The 27,503-nt window shown below is 37.9% G+C and overlaps 3 protein-coding genes across 8 annotated transcripts in view; 2 read left to right on the top strand and 1 right to left on the bottom strand.

Annotated features, from left to right (window-relative positions):
• Positions 1-1,613: 1,613 nt before the first annotated feature.
• Positions 1,614-4,512, top strand: LOC129739753 (lysosomal acid phosphatase). Its single transcript, XM_055731268.1, has 4 exons — positions 1,614-2,198; positions 2,262-2,504; positions 2,571-2,708; positions 2,800-4,512. Exons 1-4 carry the CDS (start codon positions 1,950-1,952, stop codon positions 3,343-3,345), a joined length of 1,176 nt encoding a protein of 391 aa, XP_055587243.1. The 5' UTR covers positions 1,614-1,949; the 3' UTR covers positions 3,346-4,512.
• Positions 3,577-11,826, bottom strand: LOC129739754 (serine-arginine protein 55). Of its 3 annotated transcripts, XM_055731269.1 has the most exons (8): positions 11,648-11,825; positions 11,310-11,462; positions 11,164-11,234; positions 10,665-10,772; positions 10,225-10,306; positions 4,972-5,045; positions 4,603-4,908; positions 3,577-4,532 (listed from the first exon to the last, which is right to left on the bottom strand). In XM_055731269.1, the coding sequence occupies exons 2-8, from the start codon at positions 11,433-11,435 to the stop codon at positions 4,241-4,243; spliced, it is 1,059 nt and encodes a 352-aa protein (XP_055587244.1). In that variant the 5' UTR covers positions 11,436-11,462; positions 11,648-11,825; the 3' UTR covers positions 3,577-4,240. The 3 variants fall into 3 exon arrangements, with proteins under 3 accessions (XP_055587244.1, XP_055587246.1, XP_055587247.1); XM_055731271.1 differs by lacking the exons at positions 3,577-4,532; positions 4,603-4,908; positions 4,972-5,045 and adding an exon at positions 6,595-8,841 and having other exon boundaries at positions 11,648-11,826; XM_055731272.1 differs by lacking the exons at positions 3,577-4,532; positions 4,603-4,908; positions 4,972-5,045 and adding an exon at positions 6,595-7,125 and having other exon boundaries at positions 11,648-11,826.
• Positions 11,827-19,964: 8,138 nt separating this feature from the next.
• LOC129739744 (EH domain-containing protein 1) overlaps positions 19,965-27,503 on the top strand; it is a 38,603-nt gene continuing 31,064 nt past the window's right edge. The window contains exons 1-2 of one of the 4 annotated variants that reach the window (XM_055731250.1): positions 19,965-20,079; positions 20,324-21,613. In XM_055731250.1, the coding sequence (XP_055587225.1) occupies positions 20,389-21,613 (1,225 nt within the window). In that variant the 5' untranslated portion in view covers positions 19,965-20,079; positions 20,324-20,388. The other 3 variants (XM_055731249.1, XM_055731251.1, XM_055731252.1) reach the window with 3 other exon arrangements.

The raw sequence follows: 27,503 nt of genomic DNA, 5'->3' as shown, positions 1-27,503 counted from the left end.
TAGCTCTTTTGCAAATAAGAATTTTTCGAGAGGGCGAAATGGTGTTTGAACTCATTAATAAATAAATTTAAATACAATTAGATGAATTGCTCTATGTATATAATTAGATGAACTAAGAATAAATTTCAGCTGAAAAAATAGCATCATTATAATATTGTCACTAGAGAGACTGGCGAAATGACACATATACAAGCTTGAATTATAAAATTCCAGAAACGTATTCATAATTTCAAATGCTATCATTCAAACAAGCCGAATCAACTTTTGAAGTACCTGATTCTTGGAAGAGCGCAATTGTATATGATCTTAAAAATTAATAAACTAACATCGTAGAAAAATGGACGGCTTCAATATATTCACAGCAAGGTAAATTCATCTGGTTCATTTTACCTCGATTCTTTTTACTAAGGAGGCTAACTAACAACTTTGAACAAGCCAGACGAACCAGTTATTTTATCCAGTTGAGCTTAAAATTAACAATCCAACTGACTTCTCTGAGAGGGCATTTTCACGCATCATATCTGTTTATATTAAGTGCTTCATGCTAGTTTGAAGCAATTCGAAAAACAGCGTTAAGCGTAAAATTTTGATAATGCAAATCAGAAATGTGTAACGAATCTTCAACATCAATTTGATCGAAACTCGTCAAATAGATACGACCTTTTCATAATTGACTAAAAGTTTGTTGTTTTGTTTTGTTTACATTTCATTTTCTTCTTGACAGTTCTCTCTGGTGTCCTTGGAGACATCTGGTGGCTCATCCAAAAAACATAAAATTGATTCAAAACGGTCGTCGGGACTTTACACACTTTTCAAGGCTTAGCTTGTACATCAGTTCATCAGTGGTATTACTTCGCGGTTCGCTGACGATGATCAGGTAACGGTACGAAAGATTTTAGTTTTGGCGGATCCTGAAAAAAAATTGTTTTTAAATCGAAGGTAGTTAAGTAATTATTATTAATAATACAAACAATTACCGTTTGCGTTTTATGTTTTTCAATCTACACGCAGCGAAAAAGTTTTTTAGGAAAAAGAAATTTTCCTTTGTTTCCAAACAAAGAAAAATTACTTTGATTCTGGGACAAATAAAAACTCCTTTGTTTCTAATCTGTTTTACTTTGCTTAAAAGAATATTTCACCTTTGAAATTAAAACAAATTCTTTGAATCAAAGTATTTTTTTAGTTCAAAGAATAAATCCTTTGTTTCAAAAAATTTTCTTTATACATTGTTTCAAATAAAAAAGATTTTTTTCAGTGAAATATTTCTTGAATCAAAATCAATTTTGGTTTTGGTTCAAATGCCAAGTTTTCTCTGAGTGTAATTTACTTCACGATTACTAATTCCCCTAATGGCTTGTTGATCTCACGATTTGATGAAGAAATTCAACGTATAAGAAAAAAAATGTGGCACAAGACTGATGAAATGGCGAAGAAGATTTAATGGTTGAAACTCTACTATGATAAATTGATCAGAAATAACCATGTTGGCAGTTCTGAAAAAAAACCATTAATGGTTATTTTTGAACCATAAATAGTGAAAAAAACGAGCGTGAACCCTCGTCCCCTTTGCCAATCTGAGACCACCTTACTACAGTCATCATGTTCTCAACTTTTCATCCTTATCGCTTTATACAAACACTCGATACTTAAATTGTTTTACCCATGGTGATTGATATTTTAACTTGTTGCAGTGTCTATGGTTTTCCGGGATTTCAAAAAAAAATTCTACATATTACCAAAATCCTTACTTTTGATAACCATAGATTTGTTTCTAAGGACAATAGAATTTCTCTAAGGAAGAAAAAAATGTTCGTTTAGCTAGTTTCTGCTAAATTAGGTAATAGCCAATTTGCGTATGATACACATCAGGATAAGTGAGCTCAATGCATTAATCCTCACGTGGAAGAAAGTTGTTATTCGTTGTGAAAAAACTTAAGCCTGCCTTCAATATGACGTGGGACTGTTGGCAAAAAGGCAAACGAGGAATGACCGTTTCGGTATTTTTCCTTGGTAGCATCTGCCTTTCTGTAATGCTTGCCTATCTTGTGTTCGGCGACAGTACAGATAATGAAGGCCTACGTACGCTCCGAATGATTGGTATAATCTTTCGCCATGGAGATCGATCACCGACGGATTTCTACCCCAACGATCCTCATCGTAATTACCCATGGACTGGTGGCTTGGGTGCGCTTTCAGAGGTTTTATTCGAAATGTTATGAGTTGAAAACTGAATAATCTGAGCTTGAAATCTTTTTTTACAGAGAGGATCACTTCAGATGTACAATTTAGGCCGTAATCTTAGACCTCGCTATTATCGATTATTGCCCCCGAACGGCCTTTATTCGAAAGACCAGATGTATGTCGTCAGTAGTTACGCTGAACGCTGTATTATGAGTGCGCAGAGTTTCTTGGCAGGATTTTTACCGCCTTTGGAGAACACCAATCCATTGCCTATTCCTTGGCAACCGGTTCCAGTTAATACGCTACCAAGAGATCGTGACACAGTAAATATATTTTTAAAGGATTAATAGATATTTGTTCCCTAATTATAAATTCAAAAATACCTTCAGATTCTTGCACAGAAGAAACCGTGCCCACGGTATGAACAGTCGTTACAGCGTTTGATGGGCTATCCTCCTAAGGAAATTCGAGATTTGAACGAGAAAAATTCTGTTCTTTACAAGACCTTATCTATATCAACCGGACAGGTGTGTTAAGATCAGCTTTTCGAAATTTAATACAAAAGAGCACTTGATAAACCTCTTAACTCTGTCACTAAACGGCATCAACTTTTCGTAGAATATCAGCACCATACTGGATGTGGAACTACTCTACAATACTTTGGAAATCGAGAAGAACGCTGGGTTAGAGCTGCCAGATTGGACGGAGAACATTTTTCCAGAAAAGATGTTACCTTTGGCTGAACGCAGCTTAGCCTTTTTTACTGAAACACCCCTAATGAAGAAAATCAAAGGCGGTGCCATCGTCACCGAATTACTTGACAACATGATCCGTAAAAAGTCGGGAATACTTATACCTGAGAGATCAATCTTCATATACTCTGGCCATGACATTACTTTGGTGAATTTGATGCGAGCATTAGGAGTCATTGACCAGGCTACTGGAAAACCGGACTTTTCGGCCACTCTTGTGGTTGAACTGCATCACAGCATAACGTTTGATGATGATTTCGAAGTGAAATTAGTGTATTACTTTAACAGTGAGGACAAGTATCCGAAAGAAATGGATATTCCGAACTGCGGCGATCCGTGCTCGCTTACTAAATTCAGTCAGCTAATGGAATCGGTTCATATAAAAAATTATGATGAACTTTGTCAAATTTGAATACAATGATCTGAGTAAAAAAAATTATGTCATTTTTTTGTTAGAGATTTTGATACTTTTTAATATTATATCACTTGTTATTGTAGATTGTTTCTAGATGTAAGATAGTGAATTGTTTGTTTGAAATAAAAATTTGTTATGTACTTATTTGAATGTTTAATTGTTCAGTGCATTGCAAAAAAATGCTATTGCTTTCTCTTCTCTATTTTTCATTAAAAAAAAACTCGGCAGTTTTTAATTTATAGCTTTATTTGCCTGACTTAATTACATATTACACATGAAATATGTTTCTTACCATACCACGCCATTGGTACTTGCTTAAGAACAAAAACATTCTACCGTTCTGTACTGCCTACAAAATACATGGTAGCATTTATTGGCGATAAGTAACTCTGTTGGTCTCAGTTTTTTGTCTACCATTGTCAGTTCAAAGTTAATGACACAGCAGTTTCCAAGACAACGAGAACAAAAGAAGTAAGCCAACAGAAAGGTTTTTTGAGATCGGATCGAATATTTATAATTGGTGTATCTTGTGATTTTATAAAACAAATAAAATGGTTTTTCTTCAGCTTAATGTTATTTTTGTTACAGGTAGTCTTAATGAATTGTTCAGCAAATCAAATATGTTTCCGATCATGGTTTTTAAACAGCTAAATAAGTTTCTGTAGTTGTAGACCAAAATTTGTAATGTAGATCATTCTTTGTGAATAAGAGCAAAGAACTAGATTATGTATTATGTTTTAACACCGTCAAAAATATAACTTTTCTTGAATTAGAAAAGTGTGTATGTACTTCCTATCCCTTTTCCTACTTGAAAACTAAGCGTGGTTAAGATACATATAAGATTAGTGTTTTGTTGAATCCTGTCGGGTGCGATAGAAAATTTTGAAGTGACTTAATCTTCCATGCTTTCGTTTCGATCAGGTGAATGGTCGTTGTTTTTGGGAGATGCCGAACGAGATTTATCTCGCTTGTCTGCCGAATGGGAGCGATCACGAGATCCTCGGGAATTTGATCGCGAACGAGAATGGGAACGCGATCGGGAACGGGACTTGTTATCCTTTGACTTCGATCGTGACCGGGAACGCCGTTCAGATTTTGAACGAGAGCGCGAACGGGATTCATCACGTTCTCGTTTCGGCGAACGCGATCGTGATTTGGATTTTGAATCACGCTCCCGTGATTTGCTATGGAAAGTACAAAAAAGTATGAGTTTATTTAAGAAACATGTAGGAGGTAGCGTTTAATGTCTCTTACTTGGATCGGGATCGTGAACGTGAACGAGATTTTTCGGGAGACTTTGATCCGTTTTTGGACTTAGACCGGCTACGGGTCTTTGAACGACTGCGAGAAGAACGACGTGATCGCGAACGGGAGCGACGACGAGAACGGGACCGCGATCGACTGCTGGATGAACGTGAACGACCTCGTCCATTGCGTGTTCCACCACCTCCACGTCCTGCACGATCTTCGACCAAGCGTATACGGCGGCCATTTAGTTCAGTGTCATCTAATTTTTCTATGGCATTACGCATATCCGAGCTAGTTGCAAATTCGACAACTCTAAAATAAAATTCAAACATTACCTCTGGAACATTTGAAACCACATTTATAGACAACACTAACCCTTCGTTCTTTCGCTGTTTGTGAGCATCAGCATACGTTACTTCTCCAGCTTGACGCATATAATCTTTCAGGTCCTTTACGGGAAACAGATAAAAATAACAAACCAAAAAAACAAAAAAAAAGAAAAAAAAAAAAGCATCAATTAGTCATGGCTCTAAAGCAGTAATGAATTTTCACTTAATTCTACTATTAAACGAAGAATTTGCGTCTGATCTAGCTACACAGCAATTATTGAACCTGCTTTTCTTCGACCGACTGTCTTAACGAGACATTTCTTTACAGAACAGCGTGATGAGTAAGATTGGGTAACATCAACACTTTGTATCATAATGAAAAGAATCATGGCTTCCGTTATCCACAGTGCTGCTCTTCTCCGATTATTAGATATGTGCTGGTAGTCAGTTCCATGTCGGGAATGCGTTCAGGGCATTTGTGTTCACCAGGGTCTCCTCATACTACTGGTTTGTACATTATATCGTTCAGCAGTTGGTCTCATCCCATCAGTAGTGACAGTTTTGGATAGTCTCTTCCCTAGGCTCGCTTTCCTGGTGAGGGATTTTTGGTACATCTTGAGACTTTTTCGGGCATCACGTTTCAAATTAATCAGTAGGCTTCTTGATTGATAAGTAGTTTGGCTTCATTTATTATTAGATGATTTATCCAGCAGAGCTGATTCTTTTCATTATGATCAAATACCCCCAATTTTCACTTTCGCGCGATACCTATTTCTTTTTCTTGTCTTATCTTACGCATCAAAAACACATTGAAGAAATTAACAATAATTTTAAGGATTGTTAGTTTCAAAGATAATCTTTTTTTTATAACTGCTTTCAAGAAAAAAGAAATGTATCTAAGTGAATAAAAGTCGACCTTTACCTTTGAGCCTGGGACAGACACCTTTCGAGCGAGCGCACGGTTGGTTCAATCGCATATGTAAGGCTCCCTCTCTCTCTCTCAGTTTCTTAATTAACGTTTAAAACCTCGGGGGCGTCAACACCAGCTGGTCGGTGGAATTATACACACATATTCCCACGCATTCCGTGTATTTAGCGCGGGCCTTCGTTACGTCTTACGTTATCATTGAGGGCTGCTATTTTTGTTCCATGATAAGCAATAAAACTAAATGCTGAACATCTTATAACGTTAACCAAAATAAGCTTCTGAATCGTTAACCATGATTTTGGTGTGTGTTCGTGATTCTAAACAGAATTTGACTCTCCGAATCTGTGGAACTGCGTTCAGTGAAATGATATTTGGTTGTACGAGATTCAGACCCCGATTTGATAAGAACATCTGTCTTGATCCATGATGAACCACTGTTTGAAGCGGATCAGGGATAACTGGAATTGAAAAAAATAATCTCGATGGCAAAACGGGCGAATTTGGCTTGCTCAGGTGTGTTGGAAAAGGTCAGGGCTGTTGGCTCGACCCAGGCAACGGACTTCTACATAGTGGAAAGATGACCCTTCAAAGCACTGTCTCTGTCTTCTATGGTACCAGGTGAGGCGACTTGGTTCTCACGCTTCCTCTCTCTCTCCCTCTCTCTCTTTGCTCCCACTCATGGAACCACGTGGAGTACGCATCATCAGTGTATTGGATCAATCTTTAAATTTATTTTAAAAATTTAGAAAATTAATGTAATTTTTATTGCAAGAGCATTAAACAATTTTTTTTAAATAATACATATTTGTAAGACTGTACTTTGTTCTGATGGATAACTGCAGAACCATTGAAACGGTTGGAGCCGACACCGAGAAGTGGACGTCCGTTAGGTGAACACGATCATATTTCCTTCCATATCGTCATACGCGGCTGGCTTGCTTATCGTAAAATGGAGCCGTCGATTGTTTGGTAGCGCGGATATTTACTCAACAGTGAGGACCGTACAAAAGGAGTAAAGTTCGATGACCGTAATTCGTATTGAGATCGCTCCATCGGAGATGAAGCCGGATCCATTCTTGGTTCGCCAAAAAGGGGACACAGGCCATTGAACAGCATGGGGACGCGCAATGTTTAGGCTTTAGGAAGCTCTCCTTTCGGTTTCCGTTTATGCCTTGGTCCAGAATGCTCTGACAAGCCGAGAATATTGCCAAAGGTCTTCCTGTCTATGTCTGTCTCTTCTCCGCAAACCCCAGTCTATGAAAGGAGGGTTGCCTTCAGGAAAAGATAACAATAATATTTGTTTACTACATTGGTGCTTCCTCTAGCATCTGACAACGGTTTTTTTTAATTGTAAAAATAAGCTTTTATAATTTACATTTACATTAACTGAGGATTAACGAGGGAAGAAGAGTTTAGGAGTTTAGTATTTTGTTAGGAGAAACAAAGGAAGGTTACAGTTTCAAAACAACTACTGCCCAATGCATTGCATGCATAATGTCATTGAGGAACAGAACCGTTCATCAGTGTTAATCGGTGAGCCTTGTTCATGTTTTACTCTCCATGATAATGGTGAACCATTCCACACGTCTTCTTTGTTTCCGGATCAGCAGGCTAGTGTCAGTTTTTTTGTTGCTAGACATATAGGATTTTGGTGCTTCGATACCTTCCTAGCGAGATTTGTGTGCCTCAATTCCATAGATTATCTCTGCGATGTGTGCCATTGATCCAATGCGTGCCAGACTCAGTTCTTCATGCCAATCCGCCGCGCCACCGGGAACACCATATGTGGCCTCTTCTAGCTTTTGTTTTGTTGCTTACGTTGCCTTCAGTTTTCAGCGGTTTACGATCGTTTTGAAACTCCCCGATTTCCACAATTAGTGCGAACGAGAACTTTAAAGGCTAGCAATCGATTAACACTGATATCGGAATAACTGCTCTATGTTACCCACGATATGCACAACTAAATGTAATTCTGATGTTTTCAAAATCTGTATATATAATTGATATATTGTACAGGCATACTAACAGCTCGTTCAATAAGCTTTTTTCGAGAGGAGGAATAAGCTTCTGCCGTTTAAATAAATTAGTGCAAAAACTCGTTTCCTTCTAAACTGTTGCCTTGTAATTCCGAACAAACGATAAACATCTTGGAATTAAGGGAAAAACATTTCAGTTTTTCAGAATTGTAGATCCGTGATTATATGAAAAGATACCTCCCACCAATGTAAAACTGAAAATAAGCCATAACTTGCCAACAGTAATTTTCAAAAATCAACAAATCTCACTAAGATGTGGTTTCAGTCTAGGAACATAGCCAATATCAAAAGTCATCATAAAACAAGAATCGTAACAGTGTTTATAAATACCCCATAGACAAGGGACTAATTATAAACAAACGGGGTGATTATGAACAAGTGTTTCACGCCCACAAGCTGCAATTTATAAATGAAAACCAGTCATTCATTGTTGGTTACTTTCCAGAATTTGAACATTAAAGAGCTACTTGTTTGAGCTTATTGTATAAAAACTGAATAATTTTGTTCAAAATAACCCCACTTAGCTCCTTAAATTGAAAAATAACTTTTAAGATACTTTTATACATCAGTCTCATACGAATGTATCAAATTTTAATCTTAACAATTCTTTATGCAGCTCATTCTTTTTCATAACAGATTTTAAGTAATTAAAAGTAGCTTCCGGATTTTACAACACCTTTAAGGTAATTAATTAATCATCAACACTAAAACAAAGCTTGAAAAAAACTACAGATTTTTCTAGTATTTTTCACAGATGATCTTTATGTTGTTGGTGCCCATTCCGGTGCAGCTCGTGTGAACTCAGATAACGAGTGTGTGGAGCACGACCAGCGAAAGAGGATTACACTCGGAAGCCAAACTGAAACAGTGTTGTTTTCTCCCGGCTCTTTGTTGTTTGTGTGGAGCCGACCAACCATGGTCACCGTTACCGGCCTCGTGAACCAGTTGATGGCTCAAAAGCAGCAATCAAAAATAGAACATTAAGAAAAAGAGGTAAAGCTTCATTGAGGGAGCTACTCTTACATTAAGTAATTAATTTAAAAATATTGTTGCAACTCCGTAAAACAAAATTACAAACAGGTCAATTTTCTTGGTGATGTGCTGACATTTTAGTTTTTCAGTTCAGTTTCATGATGACGTGATTAAATTTCGAAGTTTTTCTCGATACTTTCGGTTCGCTAGCAACCCTGTAACATTCTATGCCATTTCATCCAGCCGTAATAAACCGAAAGGGCTAGAATAATTAAAAACCATATAATTTTTTGGGAAATTAACACTTGTTCATACATTTTAACAGAGAGATTATATTGGCGACTGGAAGAAACGGGTGACTTCATTTGAAATCATTTAATTTTTTTTGTTCTTAAACTCAGAATACATATGGAACAATTAAGAAAATAATTGTTTTATGGGAATGTAGATATGTACTTGCAAATTAAGTGCTAGTGAAATCTACAGATCAATATAACTGAAGTATAATTGAATATAATTACATTTTATTTAGGTTTGAACAAGAAAAATCGTAAAAACTTTTTAAAAACCACCTCCACCTTATTTTTTTCTCATTCTCTTGTGGCACAGACCTATGGTCCATGACAGCCAAGTCTTGTTGTGAATTATTTATGGTATAGTAGAAAGGGAATGCAGAATGTTACGCGATTTTTGAATTAACCGTTTAACAGAGTGATGGTTTGGAATAGTTTGCACGAAATAGATTCACAGTGTTTGTTGATATCGATTTCAAATTTACAATTTCAGACATTTACTTTCACTTTTTTAATGCATTTAGCTAGAAGCTTAATCTCATCGGGACCATTTTTTTTCAAGGACTTTTTCTAATTCCGTTGTTTTCCAAAAGGTAGAACAGTTTTGAGATCTATTGAAAAAGAAAATTAATTTAAATCTGACATCTTTTTTTACTAATCATGTTTGAAGTTGAAAAACCGCTTAACTGGGCGGTACATTGTGACTTGATGGTAATTGTTAAAAGAAATGCTGCTGCGTACTATGAATCCACCTTTAGTCACAATGTTACACCACCATCCGTTATTGGACAGTTCTAAAAAATTTTTCAGAACACGTGTCGCGACTCAATAAAATTCACAGCAAGAGATTGGTTATCACTTCCCTGGCGTCCGTTCCAGTTGGCGGTTGAAGCGAGAGTGCTTTACCTTATTCATTTTTTTTTCAACCAAATTCATTCACCTTGACTTGTGTAATTAGAACAAAAATGCATCCCGGTAAAAAAAACAGCGCAACAAAAAAAAAAGATATAAGTATAACAATTCTACAGGAAGTGGAATGCTTAAAGGACAGTTAAACGTGTGAGACATACCTGCCAGCTGACTCGAGATGATAAATTTTCAACGACCAGCCGATATTCGGTACGTAGGGGTGGCCCGTATCGTGAGCTGTTCCTGGAAAATAAATTCGATTGAATCCATTCGACTTTCAAACAAAACACTAGAATTTTTTCCATTTAGTTAATCTATTTCAAGAGATGATTTAAATTAGTTCAGAAACATAAGAACAGAGTATGGACAGAAAAGGTAACACCTACGGCGTGTTTGTAAATTGATTTTTTGGGTGATGCATCAATTATTTTGGCAGATGTCAAATCACCTTCCAATGCATTTGCATAGTTTGTTCAATTTACGAACGCCTGCATAGATAGACAAAATCACTTCGATAGAAAAAATCAGTTTACGAACACACCGCTAGTAACATCTTTTTTTTACTGAATGAACAAACATCGATAAAAATAAAGTTACTCACTTATCATAACGACTTCCGCCACCGCGACGATCGTATCGATCATAACGTTCATGCTCTCGACGTCCTCCGGGCCCTCTTGCTGTTCCCCGAGCAGGTTCAACTACCACCCTGTAAGAATGAAACAAAATAATTGGGGTAAATGATCTCGAGTGGAACTAGCTGAAATCTGATCTTGATCGGAACTATGTATTTATTTTTTCATGTCTAGGCAATGATTATTTAAAAATTTTGTCGAAATGTTGAAAAAAAAAACACTTTTTTCAATTCACTTGGCCGCTCACTTAAGAAAATTTTCACTTGACGGTCATTTAAAACTAACATGAATTTACGGATGGGAGGTATATATTTCACTGTCTTAAATTTCTAACTTAGAATTCATCGCGCCGCAATACCATAAAAATATTATAATCAACTTATATTTAAAGTGGAAATTATTAAAGGAATTATTTAGTAATTGTTATAACAATTACTACACCGTCATGAAAAATTCCTAACTAACCTTTCGCCCAACAGTTCTTTGCCATTAAGCTCATAGACGGCATCATCTGCATCGCGATAATCTTCGAATTCCTAGAATATACAAATATTTTAACATTATTAGAAAGACCAACGTATAAATGAAGGAAACTCGATTTATCAACTTACCACGAACCCATATCCATTTTTGATGAGAATATCTCGGGTTCTTCCGTAGCCTTTGAAGAACCGCTCCAAATCCCGTTCTCGCACCCCGTATGGCAATCCTCCTACGTACACTCTAGATCCAACCATCGTTCTGAATTGGCGGTGTCAGAAAAGCTGTGAAACATACAAGATAAAAATTTGTTCAGTCGTTCACGTTATTCGTAGTTGGCTTATTCAATATGGCGGCTCAATTCCTATGAGGAAACCGCATTGACAAATTTTCACTATGAGGGATATCCAATGAAGTACGCCACATTCATAATTCAACTATCCATAAAAGAGAAGCTTGTATGAATTACCACACAATCCAAGTGATTTCCGACGTTATCCGGGTACAATTGATTATTGAAAAGCGCGAAAAGATGTTACTAAAAACTACTTGCAAATCCAAAATGGAGTGTTGAAACCCTCAAACGGAACACGATTCAAACCGTCACACGTCTTACTTCCACCAACGGCGATCGACGAATGAATGAATGAATGTGGCAGGCAGTGTGGCCAGGCCAGGATGCAAACTTGCTTGCTACCCTTGCTACCAATGTATACACTGATAAATCATTTTATACATTTTGCAAAATAGTTTCACACATTATCAGCAGATATGTGCTGACCAGGGGGGTGACATCCCTATCCTTTGTCATTGATTTTGACAACCATCAAAATTACGGGCCCACGATTTTTGGGCCCATAACAAACCTGACATTTTGCTGTCAAGGAACCGGACTAGATGTCAAAACCTAGAGAATTATGAATGATTGCACACTAACACAACAATCATTCTGGTTCCTCATTGGTTGAAATTTTGACTTTTTCAACTCTGTACTGCTTTGAGAGGAAAACACCATAAACGTTTCTCCCGATGGATAGAAAAAAAGAAAAAGATTCTTGTTTGCAAGAAGAACCAGATTGCCACCCCCCTGGTGCTGACAAACTCGAAGGTGGTTTTCACAAACCATGCAAGTTTGAAATCTAGCGTAACATTTCAAAAGGGCGAAACTAGCAGTTTGCTCGAAACGAGAAAAATGCGTTTGAAAATTCGGAACACCTATTCAAATCCTATTTAAAAAATCGACCACTTTTTGTTCAACAACATTAAAAAATATGCATCATATTCCCTTATTGTTCGATGGTTATCAAGAACTTTAACTTTTTTCGCTTAATTTCAGAGATTTTCGAGTTTCGCCCTTTTATTGTTTTCGATTCCAGTTACGCTTGCAAGTTTCGCCCAATTGATCGGCCGTTTTTGTTTTGGTTTTGAAGTTTCGCCCATTCGTCCTACACGCAAAAACTAATTAGGCCGTTTTGTCACACACGGTCAACTCAGTTACGCCTATTGGCCCTACACGAATAGAAAAATTCACTCCATTTTGAATAGGCGTAACTTCACGTTCCAACGAAAATGCATAAACAGGAAGTTTCGCCCAATTGAATTTTATCAATTTTTTGAAAGTTTTAAGTAATTTTAAAATGAAACCGCGTTTAATAGGTAAAGTGCAACCGCGTGCATCCGGAATGATCGTTAACTCGATTTGTTTACATTTGGCAGTTTCGCCCTTTTTAAATGTTACGCTAGAAATTTAAACATTATCCGAATTCGCGGATTAAGGGAAAAGTGTGTGAAATCACAAACAGTCATGCGCGAGCCAATCAGGAATCATCCCTAAAGTCGCCTCAAGTCATAGAACAATGGCAAGCATATAAACCCGCACAGCATTTTAATTTTAAAATTAAACAAGAATTTCTCTTTCAGGTCCGGCCTGGTATCGCCGGCCTGTTCTGGCTGGTAGAAAAGCTCATGGAATTGCTCCCCCCGCAGCACTCAAATTAAATAAAAACTAAAAATGTGCAAGAATTTATAAAAAAAAAAATTAGATACCAAATCATGTTGTTTTTATATCCAAATTAATGAAAATAAGTTTCCCAAGCAACCAAAAGTCGCGTTTTTACTTAAAGATGGAACTCCGAAGTTCACATTTGGCTGAAAAAATGTTTTACGGGAACTTCAGGTGACTCTTGTCGCGTAAAAGTTACTCAGGAACTTCCATCGCCCTTTGAAAGGTTAAACGTGGTTAAACTATCGATAACGGAACTTCTAAGCGATTTTAATGGAACTTCTTTCAAGAAGGTCGATAACATTCGCGTAACATTCCAAAACGCACCATTAAGATACTTGAAAGTGTTTTAAAGAACCTATATGGGAAATCTAGGCGACATGTCCAAAATGTTTTTCAAGAAGGTCGATTTACCTCCTTTGGAGGAGTACCACTTTCTTTCTTGCTTGATACACGATAGTGCAGTTTTTGCTCAAACAAAACCCATCCCAGAATCATCTGTGCGTCGAAGGCCTCCTAATCCATGGTGGGATCCCCAGTGTTCCAAGCTTTATAAGGAAAAATCAACAGCATTTAAAGATTTTCGAAAATATGGAACTCTTATACATTTTCAAACATACGCTTCTCTTGAGAATCAGTTTAAAAAATTGATCAAGGGGAAGAAAAAGGCCTATTGGAGGAATTTTGTAGGTGGATTATCACGAGAAACATCCTTGAATACTTTGTGGAAAGTGGCACGAAGCATGCGCAATCGATCATCTACGAATGAAAATGAGGAGTATTCACATAGATGGATATTTAACTTCGCACGAAAAGTCTGTCCAGATTCTACACATGTAAAAAAAATAATTCGGAATGTGCCGCCAAATAGGTGTGGTCTGGATTCCAGCTTTTCGATGGTCGAATTCTCACTTGCCCTTCTCTCTTGCAACAATTCAGCTCCGGGAATTGATAAGATTAAATTCAACTTGTTGAAAAACCTTCCGGACGCCGCCAAATTTCGCTTGTTAAATTTATTTAATCAATTCTTGGAGAACAACATTGTTCCCCAAGCGTGGAGACAAGTGAGAGTTATCGCTATCCAAAAGCCCGGAAAACCAGCGTCCGATGCGAATTCGTACCGTCCAATAGCGATGTTGTCTTGTTTACGCAAATTGATGGAGAAAATGATTTTGTTTCGTTTGGATAAATGGGTAGAAGCAAATGGCCTCCTTTCAGATACTCAATTTGGGTTTCGAAGGGGCAAAGGGACAAACGATTGTCTTGCTTTGCTGTCTTCAGAGATACAAATGGCGTACGCAAAACGTGAGCAAATGGCTTCGGTGTTTCTAGACATAAAGGGAGCTTTTGATGCAGTCTCAATAGAGGTGTTGTCAGACAAGTTGCATTCCCGAGGTCTACCTCCTCTTTTGAACAACATCTTATACAGCTTGCTTTGTGAGAAACATTTGAACTTTGCTCACGGAGACATTGCAGTTAGAAGAACCTCTTACATGGGCCTCCCGCAGGGTTCATGTTTGAGTCCACTTTTGTACAACTTTTACGTAAGTGACATCGACAGTTGTCTCTCTGAAGGCTGCACTCTAAGACAACTTGCAGATGACGGCGTGGTATCTGTCACAGGATCTACTGAGTCTCATCTGCACAGACCTTTACAAGATACTTTAGAAAGATTGTCTTCCTGGGCTTTGGGGCTTGGGATTGAGTTTTCCCCTCAGAAAACGGAGATGGTTGTTTTCTCTAAAAAACGTAGACCTGCTCAACCTAAGCTTCAACTCCTAGGCAGAACGATCACTCAATCGAGGTGTTTTAAGTATCTTGGGGTTTGGTTTGATTCCAAGTGTACCTGGAGAACCCACATTGAGTATCTGAAAGGAAAATGCCAACAAAGAATCAATTTTCTCCGTTCAATCACTGGCACCTGGTGGGGAGCCCATCCAGAAGATCTTATAAAGTTGTATCGAACGACCATTCTTTCAGTTATGGAATATGGTAGCTTCTGTTTCCAGTCAGCTGCCAAATCTCACATAATCAAACTCGAGCGTATCCAATACCGTTGTCTCCGCATCGCTTTGGGCTGTATGCCCTCAACGCATAATATGAGTCTTGAAGTTTTGGCAGGAATACTCCCCCTGAAAGATCGATTCAATTTACTTTCACTCCGGTTCCTCATCAGGTGTGAGGTCATGAACCCATTGGTGATTGTGAATTTCGAAAGGTTACTTGAGCAAAATCTTCAAACTAGATTTATGTCTATATACCATATCTTCATGTCAATGCAGGTAAACCCTTCTTCGTATTCTCCAACTCGTGTTTGTAGCCCAGACTACGACCATTCTTCTGTCCAGTTTGATTTGTCTATGCAGCAGGAAATCCGTGGAATCCCGGACACGCACCGTTCACTTTTGATTCCAAAAATTTTCGAAGCTAAATATAGACACGTCGATGCTGATAAAATGTACTTTACCGATGGATCACTTATAGAGGAAACAACAGGATTCGGAGTGTTCAACGAAATCTTCAGCGCCTCATACAGTCTCCAGTCACCATGTTCGGTGTACATCGCAGAGTTAGCTGCTATTCATTGCGCTCTGGATAGTATCGCCTCACGACCAGTTGAACACTACTATATTATAACTGATAGCCTCAGCTCTGTTGAAGCGATCCGATCTATAAGACCAGGAAAGTTCACGCCGTACTTCCTCGAAAAGATACGAGATATATTGACTACATTATCAGACGTTGCTCTTTCATCACCTTTGTCTGGGTCCCCTCACATTGCTCAATAGTAGGCAATGAGAGGGCAGATTCCCTTGCAAAGGTGGGTGCGATGGAAGGCAACATTTACCAGCGTGAAATCGTATTCAACGAATTCTACTTCTTGGCTCGGAGAAACTCTCTTGTCAACTGGCAGCGCAGATGGTACGAGGATGAGTTGGGTCGGTGGCTTCACTCGATTATCCCAAAGGTAAGCCTTAAACCCTGGTTTGATAGATTGAACCTGAGTCGGGATTTTATTCGTTTATTTTCCCGTCTCATGTCCAATCATTATTCCTTGAATGCGGTACTCTATCGTATAAATATTGCTAGCAGCAATTTATGCGATTGCGGCCTAGGATACCAAGACATCGAGCATATTGTTTGGTCGTGTGAGGACCACCTTGTCGCCAGAGCGAATTTCATAGATTCCCTTCGGGCCCGAGGAAAACCACCTGACGTTCCAGTGAGGGATGTGTTAGCTGTGATGGATTTGGACTACATGTTCGAAATATATCTTTTTCTAAAAGCTATTGATCTTCAGCTGTAATTCTTTTTATTTTCATATTTCCCTTTCTATCCTTCTTTGTCTTCTAAACAAGTGTTAAGCTAAGCATACCAATTGTAAAAATGCAAAACGAGTTTGGCTCCTTAAAGCCTAGAGGTATGAGCCGTTTCAAATAAAGAATTTACAAAAAAAAAAAAAAAAGAAGGTCGATAACGTTCGCGTAACATTCTGAAGCGCACCATTAAGATACTTGAAGGTGTTTTAAATAACCTATATGGGAATTCTAAGCGACATGTCAACAATGTCTGTCAATTTCTTGTCATGGTATTTGTTTTGTTTATATCTGTACTGATATTTACAAATGGAATTCAAGATTTTTTCGAATTTTTCTTATAAATGTTAAGATATTCGAATAAATTTTTGATGATGCGAATTTTTGTTATGATTCATATTGTGTACTGAAAGTCCTTTGAACGAAATAAGGTACCTTCTATTGACCAACCCACTCAATCATCTCAAATGACATTAAGTTTAAATACTAATCATTACAGTGGCAATTAACTATTGCTGAATTGGTCAAGAGGCTGGTGAGTTTCATTGCAACCTAGAGAGCAGCGGCTCAATTCTCTAGGCGTGTAAGCAGCTTTTGTAATCAAAACACTATAATTAAAATCAATGAGATAGACCATGATAGACCGGAATCCTAGCAATCTGACATGTGGTTGTCAGAGCAATCTGTCAATCTGATTTTTTTTCTCGGCGCGTAGAAGTTTCTTGACGTTCTCTTAGAAGCTGAATAGCGTTCTCTACAGCCACCTAAACGAACTTGAAAGTAGCTTTAAGAACTTAAATTTTGGGCTGATTAGCATTCTTTTCAGACACAAACGAGAGCTGATTAAGCTTCTATAGAACCTTTTTAAGGGAATTCTGGTTGCTTGGGTTAACTATCACCTCCCGGTTACCTAAATTGAACTGATTTGTGATATTTTCCCGTTTTAAACGCTTTTTGCACAATGTGTGAAATGCACACATTTCGTTTCCTTAAGGCCAATGACATAGTGAATACGATGCGATGCGATGCGGTGAATGCGATTCAATGCGGTGAACCACATTTGATGAAAATGTATGTGAATCGCTTAAACCTGACATACTCAACGCGGCGAAGCAGATGTCAATTTGTTCCGCCGCTCGAGTTCGCATAGGCTGCGTCCGTAAATTTTCCGCCAATTCGCATCGCATCGCATTCACTATGTCATCGGCCTAAGCGGTATTTCCCATTAGTGTGCAGCGGTACCTTTCACACATTTAATGTGCAGGTCTACTTATTTCCAAAATGTGTGAAATTTGACACACTAATATGTGAAATGATTTGTCAGTATGGTCTTGCTACCACGCCTACCACCAGGGGTGCCAGGTGGTTTTGACAAGGCCACCGCGATGAAAAAATCAGGATTTTTCAGGACACCATTAAATTGATGAGAATAACATATGCAGCTCTGCTAAGATTTAAAAAAAAAAACGAACACACACATATAGGATCTCAGTGAAACTTCATGTTTCTTTGAAGAGATCTAATTTACTTAACTCTAAGGCGTACATTTTTTCAAAGATATGATGGCTAGCATCTTACGATTGCATAACTAAAGGCGAAATAAAGGTGCTGAAGACGCCTCAAATTATGCAACTAAAGCAAGAAGAACTTTGGCTAGCCTGAAGTCAATATCGGAAAACGCTATTTAGATATCATTTGAACCAAAGATTATTGTTAAGAGTCCGTGAACCTGTCAGTTATAAACTTCAGGTTCAGGTTAAGGATATGTAATATAAGGTTTTCACTAGTTGAAGTTCGGTAAAACTGGTTAAACTATTTTATTAAAGGTTTGTTTGATTTTCTCACCATTTAACATTAAATTTAATTATAGTTTAGATGTTTTTTAAAAAATCAGGACAAATCAGGACATTTAAAAGGTAATTTTTCAAAAATTAGGATAATAATTCAAGCGTTTTAAAAAAATCAGAGCTGCCTCTCGAAAATCAGGACAAATCCTGAAAAATCAGGACACCTGACACCCCTTGCTACCACTGAGTTTTGGTAGCAAAGGTGCCAGGTGTCCTGATAAATCAGGATTTGTCCTAATTTTTTTTTTCAAATTGTCCTGATTTTGAATGCACTGAAATGGCCTGTATGATTTTAAAAAAATATCTAAACTATAATTGAATTTTTAGTTGAATTATCAGGATATCAAAGAATTTAGTAATAAAATAGTTGAACCGATTATAATGTTCGGCTCAGATGATATTGAAATGGTTCATGCATGGTAAATTTTCCGAAACCTTAAACTTCACTGCAAGTCTGTTGTCTCCTGAGCCGATGTCCGCGAGTTCGAGCCCAAGAGTAAACATCCGACACAGTTGTACCGGATAAGTTTTTCCATAACGATCCGCCAACTGCAACGTTGATAAAGTCGTGAAAACCATAAAGATGGTAAAACGACTATAATCGAAACAAACAAAAAAACTTCACTGCGTGAAAATGAGATTCACCCTCATCACAATGTTTTCTATTCGGGTTTCTGAAAAAAATGTATGAATGCACGCAGTGAAAAAAAATTTCTAATGGAAGTGCCTCAAAACCTAAGGAATATGGTTGTTTGTAGTAAGTGACGAAGAATGCACCATTGCTAACCTCGATGCCGGTAAATGTTTGACGTTTTGTAGTTAGGAAAAATAATCTAAACTTTTCTATGGAGGACATGGGCTGATATGAATAAAGCTCTAGTAATTGCTTTTGCTATTTTCGAGCATTTTGTGAGTCAAATACTTCGAATGGCATGCATATTTTTTATCCGGAGCTGTATTTTATTTACATAGTATACCGTCTCACGACATAACTTGACGAACATAATTCCTATAATTCACTCGGTCCATGGCAATAACCGTTCTCCAATTTCTCGGGCACCCCACGTTCGCCAGATCTCGCTCCACTTGATCTAACCACCTCGCTCGTTGCGCCCCCGCTCGTCTTGTTCCTACCGGATTCGTAGCGAACACCTGTTTTGCAGGACAGTCGTCCGTCATTCTCGCAACATGTCCCGCCCAGCCTTCACCACCTTCTGGATACTGGGTTCGCCGTAGAGTCGCGCGAGCTCGTGGTTCATCCTTCGTCTCCAAACTCCGTTCTCCTGTACGTCGCCAAAGATGGTTCTTAACACTCGTCGCTCGAATACTCCGAGTGTACGCAGGTCCTCCTCGAGCAATATCCATGTCTCGTGCCCGTAGGGTGTCGCTTGTGTTTGCTTAATAATTCCCATACCCACAATACGGAGGGGTCAAGTCGAACGAACACATGAGATTTCGTTCGACCGGGCTGTCAAAACCACATGGCACCCCTGACCTGCACCACCTTTATAGAAATTTATACAGGTTGTCTTTCGACCACATTGAAGCGCAATGTCCTTACTATACCTGTTATTTTCCATGTACTATGTGCTGCAGCGAGCTTTTTATTTTTACCGTGAAAGCCTGTCCTGTGATGTGTCATTTTTCTTCATTCCGTTCGTGGTCGTTCACTTAGCTCAACGCAATTTTTATTCACGATTCTCCCTCACTTGCTGAAGTGGGTACAATAAAAGTGGTAAGAAAAGTGGAAATTTTACTTCGACTGGAATAGTCTACGAATGGACTACGGACTTCCTTCCTTGATTAAGATCATCAAGAGTGTGACTTTTTTTGTGTTTCCTGGTTTTCTTTTCAGTAAAGTTCATTTCCGAAGAATTGGTAGAGAGGAAAATCAGGAATCCGCCCCTCGATTCGCGAATTACTGTCGTGGAAGATTGCGCGAGTGACTAATTCAATTGTGGTTTTTTTTTTCTTACCAGTCGGAATCAGCAGCACTTAAATAAAGCAAAGAGTGTAGGTCAAATTTTAAGGAAAGCGAGTGAAAATGTTCAGTTGGTTGAAACGGGAAACGAAGACCGAAGAAGTGGTCGAGAATGTGCTGGGAGAGTTGAAAAAAATTTACAAAAGCAAGTTGCTTCCTTTAGAAGAGCACTATAGCTTTCATGATTTCCATTCGCCGAAATTGGAGGATCCTGATTTCGATGCTAAACCTATGATTCTGCTTGTGGGTCAGTATTCGACTGGAAAGACGACGTTCATTCGATATCTGCTTGAGCGTGATTTCCCGGGTATCCGCATTGGACCGGAACCGACCACGGACCGTTTCATTGCCGTTATGTTTGATGAAAAAGAAGGCATGATCCCCGGAAATGCACTGGTTGTGGATCCGAAAAAGCAGTTTCGTCCGCTTGGAAAATACGGCAATGCGTTCCTGAATCGTTTCCAGTGTTCAACTGTGCCTTCACCGGTTCTGCGTGCAATTTCTATTGTTGACACTCCCGGTATTTTGTCCGGTGAGAAACAACGCGTTGATCGAGGCTACGATTTCACTGGAGTGCTGGAGTGGTTTGCCGAAAGGGTGGATCGAATTATTTTGCTGTTCGATGCTCATAAACTGGATATCTCCGACGAATTCCGGAGATCTATCGAAGCTTTGCGAGGCCATGACGACAAGATCCGCATAGTTCTTAACAAGGCGGATATGATAGATCATCAGCAACTGATGCGAGTCTACGGTGCCCTCATGTGGTCTTTGGGTAAAGTTCTTCAGACCCCCGAAGTTGCCAGAGTCTATATCGGATCTTTCTGGGACCAACCGCTTCGTTATGACGTAAATCGACGGCTTTTCGAAGATGAAGAACAGGATTTGTTCCGTGATCTTCAATCCCTGCCCCGTAATGCCGCATTGCGAAAACTCAATGACCTCATCAAACGGGCGCGATTAGCAAAGGTACACGCCTTTATTATTGCTGAGCTGCGGAAGGACATGCCTTCGATGTTTGGTAAGGATAGTAAAAAGAAGGAACTTATCAAAAACCTTGGCCAAGTTTATGATCGCATCCAGAAAGAGCATCAAATTTCGCCGGGAGATTTCCCTGACATCAAGAAAATGCAAGAAGTTCTCGCCAACCAGGACTTCAGCAAGTTCCATTCCCTCAAAATCCCGCTACTGGAGGTGGTCGATCGTATGTTGGCCACCGATATTGCTCGGCTTATGAGCATGATTCCTCAGGAGGAAATGACCATGGTGTCCGAGCCACTAATCAAAGGTAAGTGCAAACTTCCTAACACTTGTGTCTTCCCGTGGCCTCGCACAAATCCATAAAATGTTGGTTCATTCATATTCTCCATCTTCGTGCTAAATGATTACGTAAGGCGACGAGCAAAACTCAACAGATTGATATCGGTGGCTACCGCAGAGTTGACAACAACTTGTTCTGTAGCTGACGACTCGATGTGGCAAAAGCTACTAGCAAGACGTACCCACGCCCGAGGTTGATTAGTTTTATCTTATCAGCGGTGCACATTCACATATCAAGGCAAAAGAGGCGCGAAGGTTTTTTTTTTAAATATAATTCCTTGCCCTGGCTTGAATGTAGACTATTCTTGGCCTACACAAATTTACAATTGAGACCTCACGATCAGAGGGGTGCAAAATCATCAATTTTGAGTTATGTATACCTAACGATTCTTCATGTTTCAATGTACATCTGGTGCAAAACTCAGATTTTTTATAATTTTTTCGAACACTTTTGATTGAATTAAAATTATTCGAATTCTAAAACTATATGAAAAATCGAGCACCATCACAACTTTGAAACGTGTTTTCTCGAAACTATCACTGAGGCACTTACACCTTTCTGATCCCAAGTGCCTAAATTATATCAACAATTTGTTTTTTGTTTGACGAATAGCTTTCTGGGCTTCGAATTTCGCATGAAAATATAAATGCTCCTTGTTTTTTCTTTCTGTCTTCAGATTTTGCAATTCACATAATCGGTTTCTGAATTCAGAATCAGGTTTTAGATTCAGATATCAAATTATTAACATAGATAAAAATACAAAACTGAAAGCAGATTCAAAATAATGTGAATGTATCTTTGGACTGCAAATTCTGAGTTGAAATTTTAACCAGAGAAATAGCATACTGTATAACTCTGAAATGGAAAATAGATCATAAATCATGGATACATTCTTAGCTGGGTGTGCCTAAATATCTCGTATATCTAGGGAAGAATGCCACGAAGTGGTAAATTCCTGGCAAAAAAAATCTTGTAATTAGGTATATAGAGACTAAACGGCTTCATCTCGTTGACTATAAGACATCGGATTATAGTCGTTTCGAGTTCTGTAACTGTTCATCTTGAGATGTGCAAATGCATGTGTCACTTCCTAACATGTACCTGTAGATATTGGTGGTAGATACGTATCTGATTGGCCTTGATGGTAAACAACCGGCGAGAATATTCACCGGCTATCCGGGTGGCTAATCCCGATTCACACATTAGACAAATGCAAGCTTTGTATAGAAATTTCAAATTCTTAAATTTTTACAACTCCCATAAGGTTTTTTTTTGTTTTTGCTGCTAGAAATAGCAATAAAAATTTTGTATTCGATTAATTCAGTCCTGAATTAGCGCAATAATTTTTGATTTTGTATGGAGATTTGTATGGGAAAACCAAATTTTTCATTTAAAGATCGCCAGGGATGTACTGAAAATTCCAAAAAATATAACTTTGGATGGAAAATATTCCATGATTCGTGCATTACAATTCATGTTAATAAAGCAAAAACCTACTTTGTACTTCAAAAAAGATAAGTACATTAAGGTTTGTTTTTACGCGGGTTTTTTTTACACGGCTTTTTTACACGGTTTTTTGGATTAATACGGTTTTTTTACACGGATTTCGCGAACTAACACGGTTTTTGAGAGAAAATATTCTAAGTCTTTTTCAAAGGAAAACACTTAGAATCATTTTGAAGTTGGGAAAATTTTAGCTCTGAGACTAAGAAATTGATACATGAGACCTTAGACTTGAGATCTGAGACATGAGACCTGAGATCTGAGACACGAGACATGAGACCTAAGACCTGAGACCTGTGACAAGATGTATGAGACTTGAGACCTGAGCATGAGACATAAGACATGAGATCTGAGGCATGAGACAAGAGACCTGAGGCATGAGACAAGAAACCTGAGACCTGAGAAATGAGACATGCGACATTAGACATGAGACCTGAGTCTTAAACTTGAGGCATGAGATTTGAGAGTTTCAGGTCTCATGTCTTATGTCTCATGTCCCATGTCTCATGTCTCATGTCTAATGTCTCATGCCTCATGTCTCAGGTCTCTTTTCTTATGTCTCATGTCTCATATCTCAGGTCTCATGTTTTATGTCTCAGGTCTTATGTCCCATGTCTTATGTCTCATGTCTCAAATGTAAGGTCTAAAGTCTCAGGTACCAATTCGCAGGTCTCATGTCTCAAGACTAAAGTCTCAAGTCTAAGGTTTCAAGTCCCAGGTCTCATGTCTCAGGTCTTAAGTGTCAAGTTTTGCACGGTTTTTTTACGCGGTACGTATCAGTGTAAAAAAACCTTACTGTATTCGATTTTTTTTTCAAATTTTTTTTTTCTTTTTAGCGTTTTTGACTGCTTATTTGAAAGCTGTGTACTGCCGTTCGAAGCAAAACTGTCCCATGTGACTTTTGGATCATTTTCATTTTTTGTTGGAAACGGTCTGTTTTAGTGTTTAAACTGTTGAAAATAGTGTTATTCACCGAAAAGAACACTAAAATAGAGGGCGAACGAGGAGCGAGGAGCATTGAGTGTTTTATTCAGAGAAATTTTAACAAAACACTTTTCGGTACACTCAGAAATAAATAAAATATCAAACAATTATTTTTTAGGTATTTTCACGTTTCTCCCTCTTTACGCACAAGCAAATTTCTCGTGGTGTAATTTCTGGGTTATTTCTCACTGAGAAATATTTCTGCGATTAAAATTTATGCATTGAGAAATGGGCAGCAGTGACATCTGGTGGTGGACATAAAAAATGTTTTGCACAATAAAGAAAGTTTCGGAACAAATAAAAACAAAATAAGTGTTTTAAAATATTCTTTATTTAAAATTTTAAATAAAAACAACACAAAATTTGCACACAAAAAAACAAAAAAAAACTTTAAACAAAATCCACGCTGGACATCGACTTCTCATTTTTTTTCACCATCCTGTTCACCTGCATGATTTGGCTTTTGGTTGGAATTTTCAACTTACTTTTGTCGAAACAATCTACATTTTTTTTTTATTTGGACGGCCAATGCTCACCTCGAACATCGACACAACACTGCCACACAGGTCTTCCAACGGCGACAGTTCAGTTTAGGCGCGTTTAATGTTTCCTTATTTCGCCAAAGCCGATAAAAGTTTAAAAATTTTCGAGCGAACACCGATTTCTATGTACACAATAATTCCAAACTCAAAAAGTAAACAAAAGAAGACACCTGCCAAAAAGAACAAAATGACAGCTGAAATGTTTCGGAGATAAAATTTATGCACGCGGAAGATTTCTCAATGTGAAATGTTTCCTGTGCATAAAAAATAATTATCGCGGCAGTTACTTTTTAATGACTGAAGTAATTTATCATCTAGAAATCACTGGATAGATAAATAAAAATTGTTTTTGTATTTGATTTATTTCTGAGTGTAGGCACTACTTACACGGAAAATAAAAAAAGGTAAAATTTACCTTTTTGCGAGGTGAATTTTTTCCACCCCTCTTTCGGGGTAAATTTTACCTTTTTTTTCATTCACCTAGGAAAAAGGTAAATTTTACCTTTTTCGCATTCACCTAGCAAAATAGTAAATAATACCGTTTTCCCATTTACTGATTTAAAAGGTAAATGCTGGTTGGTTTGATTGTTTTCTTCAATAAGAATTAATAAAATACAAAATTCTTTCAAAAAGGATATTTATTGGAGATAAATAGGGACTGGTAATTCGGCTTCGCGTTCTTCTGAGCTGCTATGGCCGCTGAATCCACCTGCGTTGCGTACATTCATGGCCTCCTCCGTTCGACTAATCCGGTCAGGTTCGGCTTTTCCGGCTGGAGGATGACGTGGAATACATCTCAAAGCCCTATGGGCCGATCTGAAACAAAATCAATAGTATTATGATGTTGCGTGGGATTATAGCCCACAGATTGGGTTTCTAGTTTGAGCGTGTAGAGAGAGGGCGATAAACGTCAAAAGAGAAGAAACGAAGAAAATCGTTAGCGTTTTGTAACGGTCGTGAAAATTTTTCCTCGCGTCAGTATAACTGCTTAAAAGTTGGCAAAATATTATATTCGGAGCAGCGTTGCCACATTTAAATCTGTATTTTCGAGGTAAAAAATCTCTTTTATCTGTATAAAATCTCAAAAATCTGTATTGAAATCTGTATCTAATTTTATTTTTCCGGATATTGACGCTGCACTATGACGACCTTTAAAATGTGTAGCGTGCTTAATTGAACTACATTTCAGATTACTGCGAAAATCGGACTGTCATACCAGAGTTAAAACTGTCATTTTGTTACTTACGAACCGCTTTTTTTTTGTTTAATTTTGTACGAATGACTGCAACTGCAAAAATTGCATGAAACTTTCAGTGCAACATACAATATCTTGTTCATTTAAATCATATTTTTAGAAACGTGACTGGTGACCTGGCAGCAAAACACAGACTTCCGACAATCTAGAACTTAATTTTTCTTTGTCGAAAGTCTGTAATAGGAAGTCTGAACTTCGTAAGTATTTAAAATTTAGTGATGGCGCGATAATAAGGTCGCACTAAGTCCGGAGTCGAATCTTTCGTTAAATTTATCGATATGTCTCCTTCCTGGGTTTAACACAATCAATTGGGGCATGGCACGAATGCCACAAAGATGGTATAGTGTTACTAATAAAACTAAAAAAAAAAAATCGATTGGGATTAGCAAACTGTGCTCATTCTCTGTTATAAACCAGTTGCTGTACTCAGTTATATTCAAAGTATACTGCGAGAAAAAATTAATTGTAATAACCTATCTTGGAATATTATTTTCGAACAAATGTAGGACCTTCTTCTTCATTGTTGTTGGACATCGGATATCAGACCATATGTCAAGGAGATAAGTTGCAAAACTGTTACCAAACCCTTGCATCGGTTCCAATCTCTGATCTGGATTTTTTTTCCAAATTTGCGGGTGTGGCAGATGAAGATGGCTTGAACGTTGGATCATCAAAATAAATATTATCGGTTAATTAAAAATATTTTGAAAAAAAAAATTGATTTGCTGAAAATCTGTATAAAATCTGTATGAATTTCCAATTATCTGTAATCTGTATATACAGATTCTTGGTTTAAAAATTTCTAAAAAATCTGTATGATTACAGAAAAATCTGTATATGTGGTAACGCTGATTCGGAGTGAATTAGGCTCGATTAGTTCTTTCATTGAAACCAGCAAATCGCCAACTTACGTTGTTGAGGCGTGTTTTCGGCAAAGCCACTGGGGCTTATTGAACGGCTTATTGATTGGATAAAATTGTCCTATTGCCAAGTAAGTTTCTTCTCGCCGGATAGATTTATAAATTACTAAATTTATTATTGTGGACAAGCGCTAGGCAGTTTGCTACCGTAACCTGGCACTCGAGTAGAGCGGAGGTTAGTAGGGGAACTATTTGTAAGTGACAAATTTATTATTGTATTTCCCTAAATTTAATAAAAATGCTTTTGCAGTTGAGTCCTGTCGAGGACAGTTTCCCGTCATTAAACGGCATTAAGTCTATCCGAGACAGACTACAAAACACCCAAACATATGACGAGAACCAGCACAACTAAATGATATTTAAGAACACTTACCATTCTATTCCGATTTTCACATATTAGGCACAAAGCAAAACTTGTTCCTAGAATGAAAAAACAGCTTAACCTCAATGAACGGGTTCGGCGAATAGTTACTTTTTCTTAGAAGAATTGTACCGTTTTGTTTAGCTCAATCCAGGTCAATTACACCTCGCTACGAGGTAAGTTTTACCTTATTTGGATTTACCTTTTTTTCTAGGTGAATTATACTTTTTTATCGAGCTCAATTCAGGTGAACTTCACCTCGCTACGAGGTAAGATTTACCTTTTTTGGATT

Source organism: Uranotaenia lowii, chromosome 1 (assembly GCF_029784155.1).
Source record: "Uranotaenia lowii strain MFRU-FL chromosome 1, ASM2978415v1, whole genome shotgun sequence".
Lineage (NCBI taxonomy): Eukaryota > Metazoa > Arthropoda > Insecta > Diptera > Culicidae > Uranotaenia > Uranotaenia lowii.
Note: the sequence above shows the minus strand (reverse complement) of the source record. Positions and strands in the feature narration are given on the sequence as shown.

Bases quoted from the DNA above. Each gene is read 5' to 3' on its own strand.
- LOC129739753 (XM_055731268.1), top strand. From the start codon at position 1,950: ATGACGTGGGACTGTTGGCAAAAAGGCAAACGAGGAATGACCGTTTCG. The intron at 2,199-2,261 runs GTTTTATTCGAA...CTTTTTTTACAG, and splicing joins GCTTGGGTGCGCTTTCAGAG to AGAGGATCACTTCAGATGTA. The intron at 2,709-2,799 runs GTGTGTTAAGAT...AACTTTTCGTAG, and splicing joins TATCTATATCAACCGGACAG to AATATCAGCACCATACTGGA.
- LOC129739754 (XM_055731269.1), bottom strand. From the start codon at position 11,435: ATGGTTGGATCTAGAGTGTACGTAGGAGGATTGCCATACGGGGTGCGA. The intron at 10,307-10,664 runs GTGAGTAACTTT...TTTATTTTCCAG, and splicing joins GGCGGAAGTCGTTATGATAA to GAACAGCTCACGATACGGGC. The intron at 4,909-4,971 runs GTTAGTGTTGTC...ATTTTATTTTAG, and splicing joins AAACAGCGAAAGAACGAAGG to AGTTGTCGAATTTGCAACTA.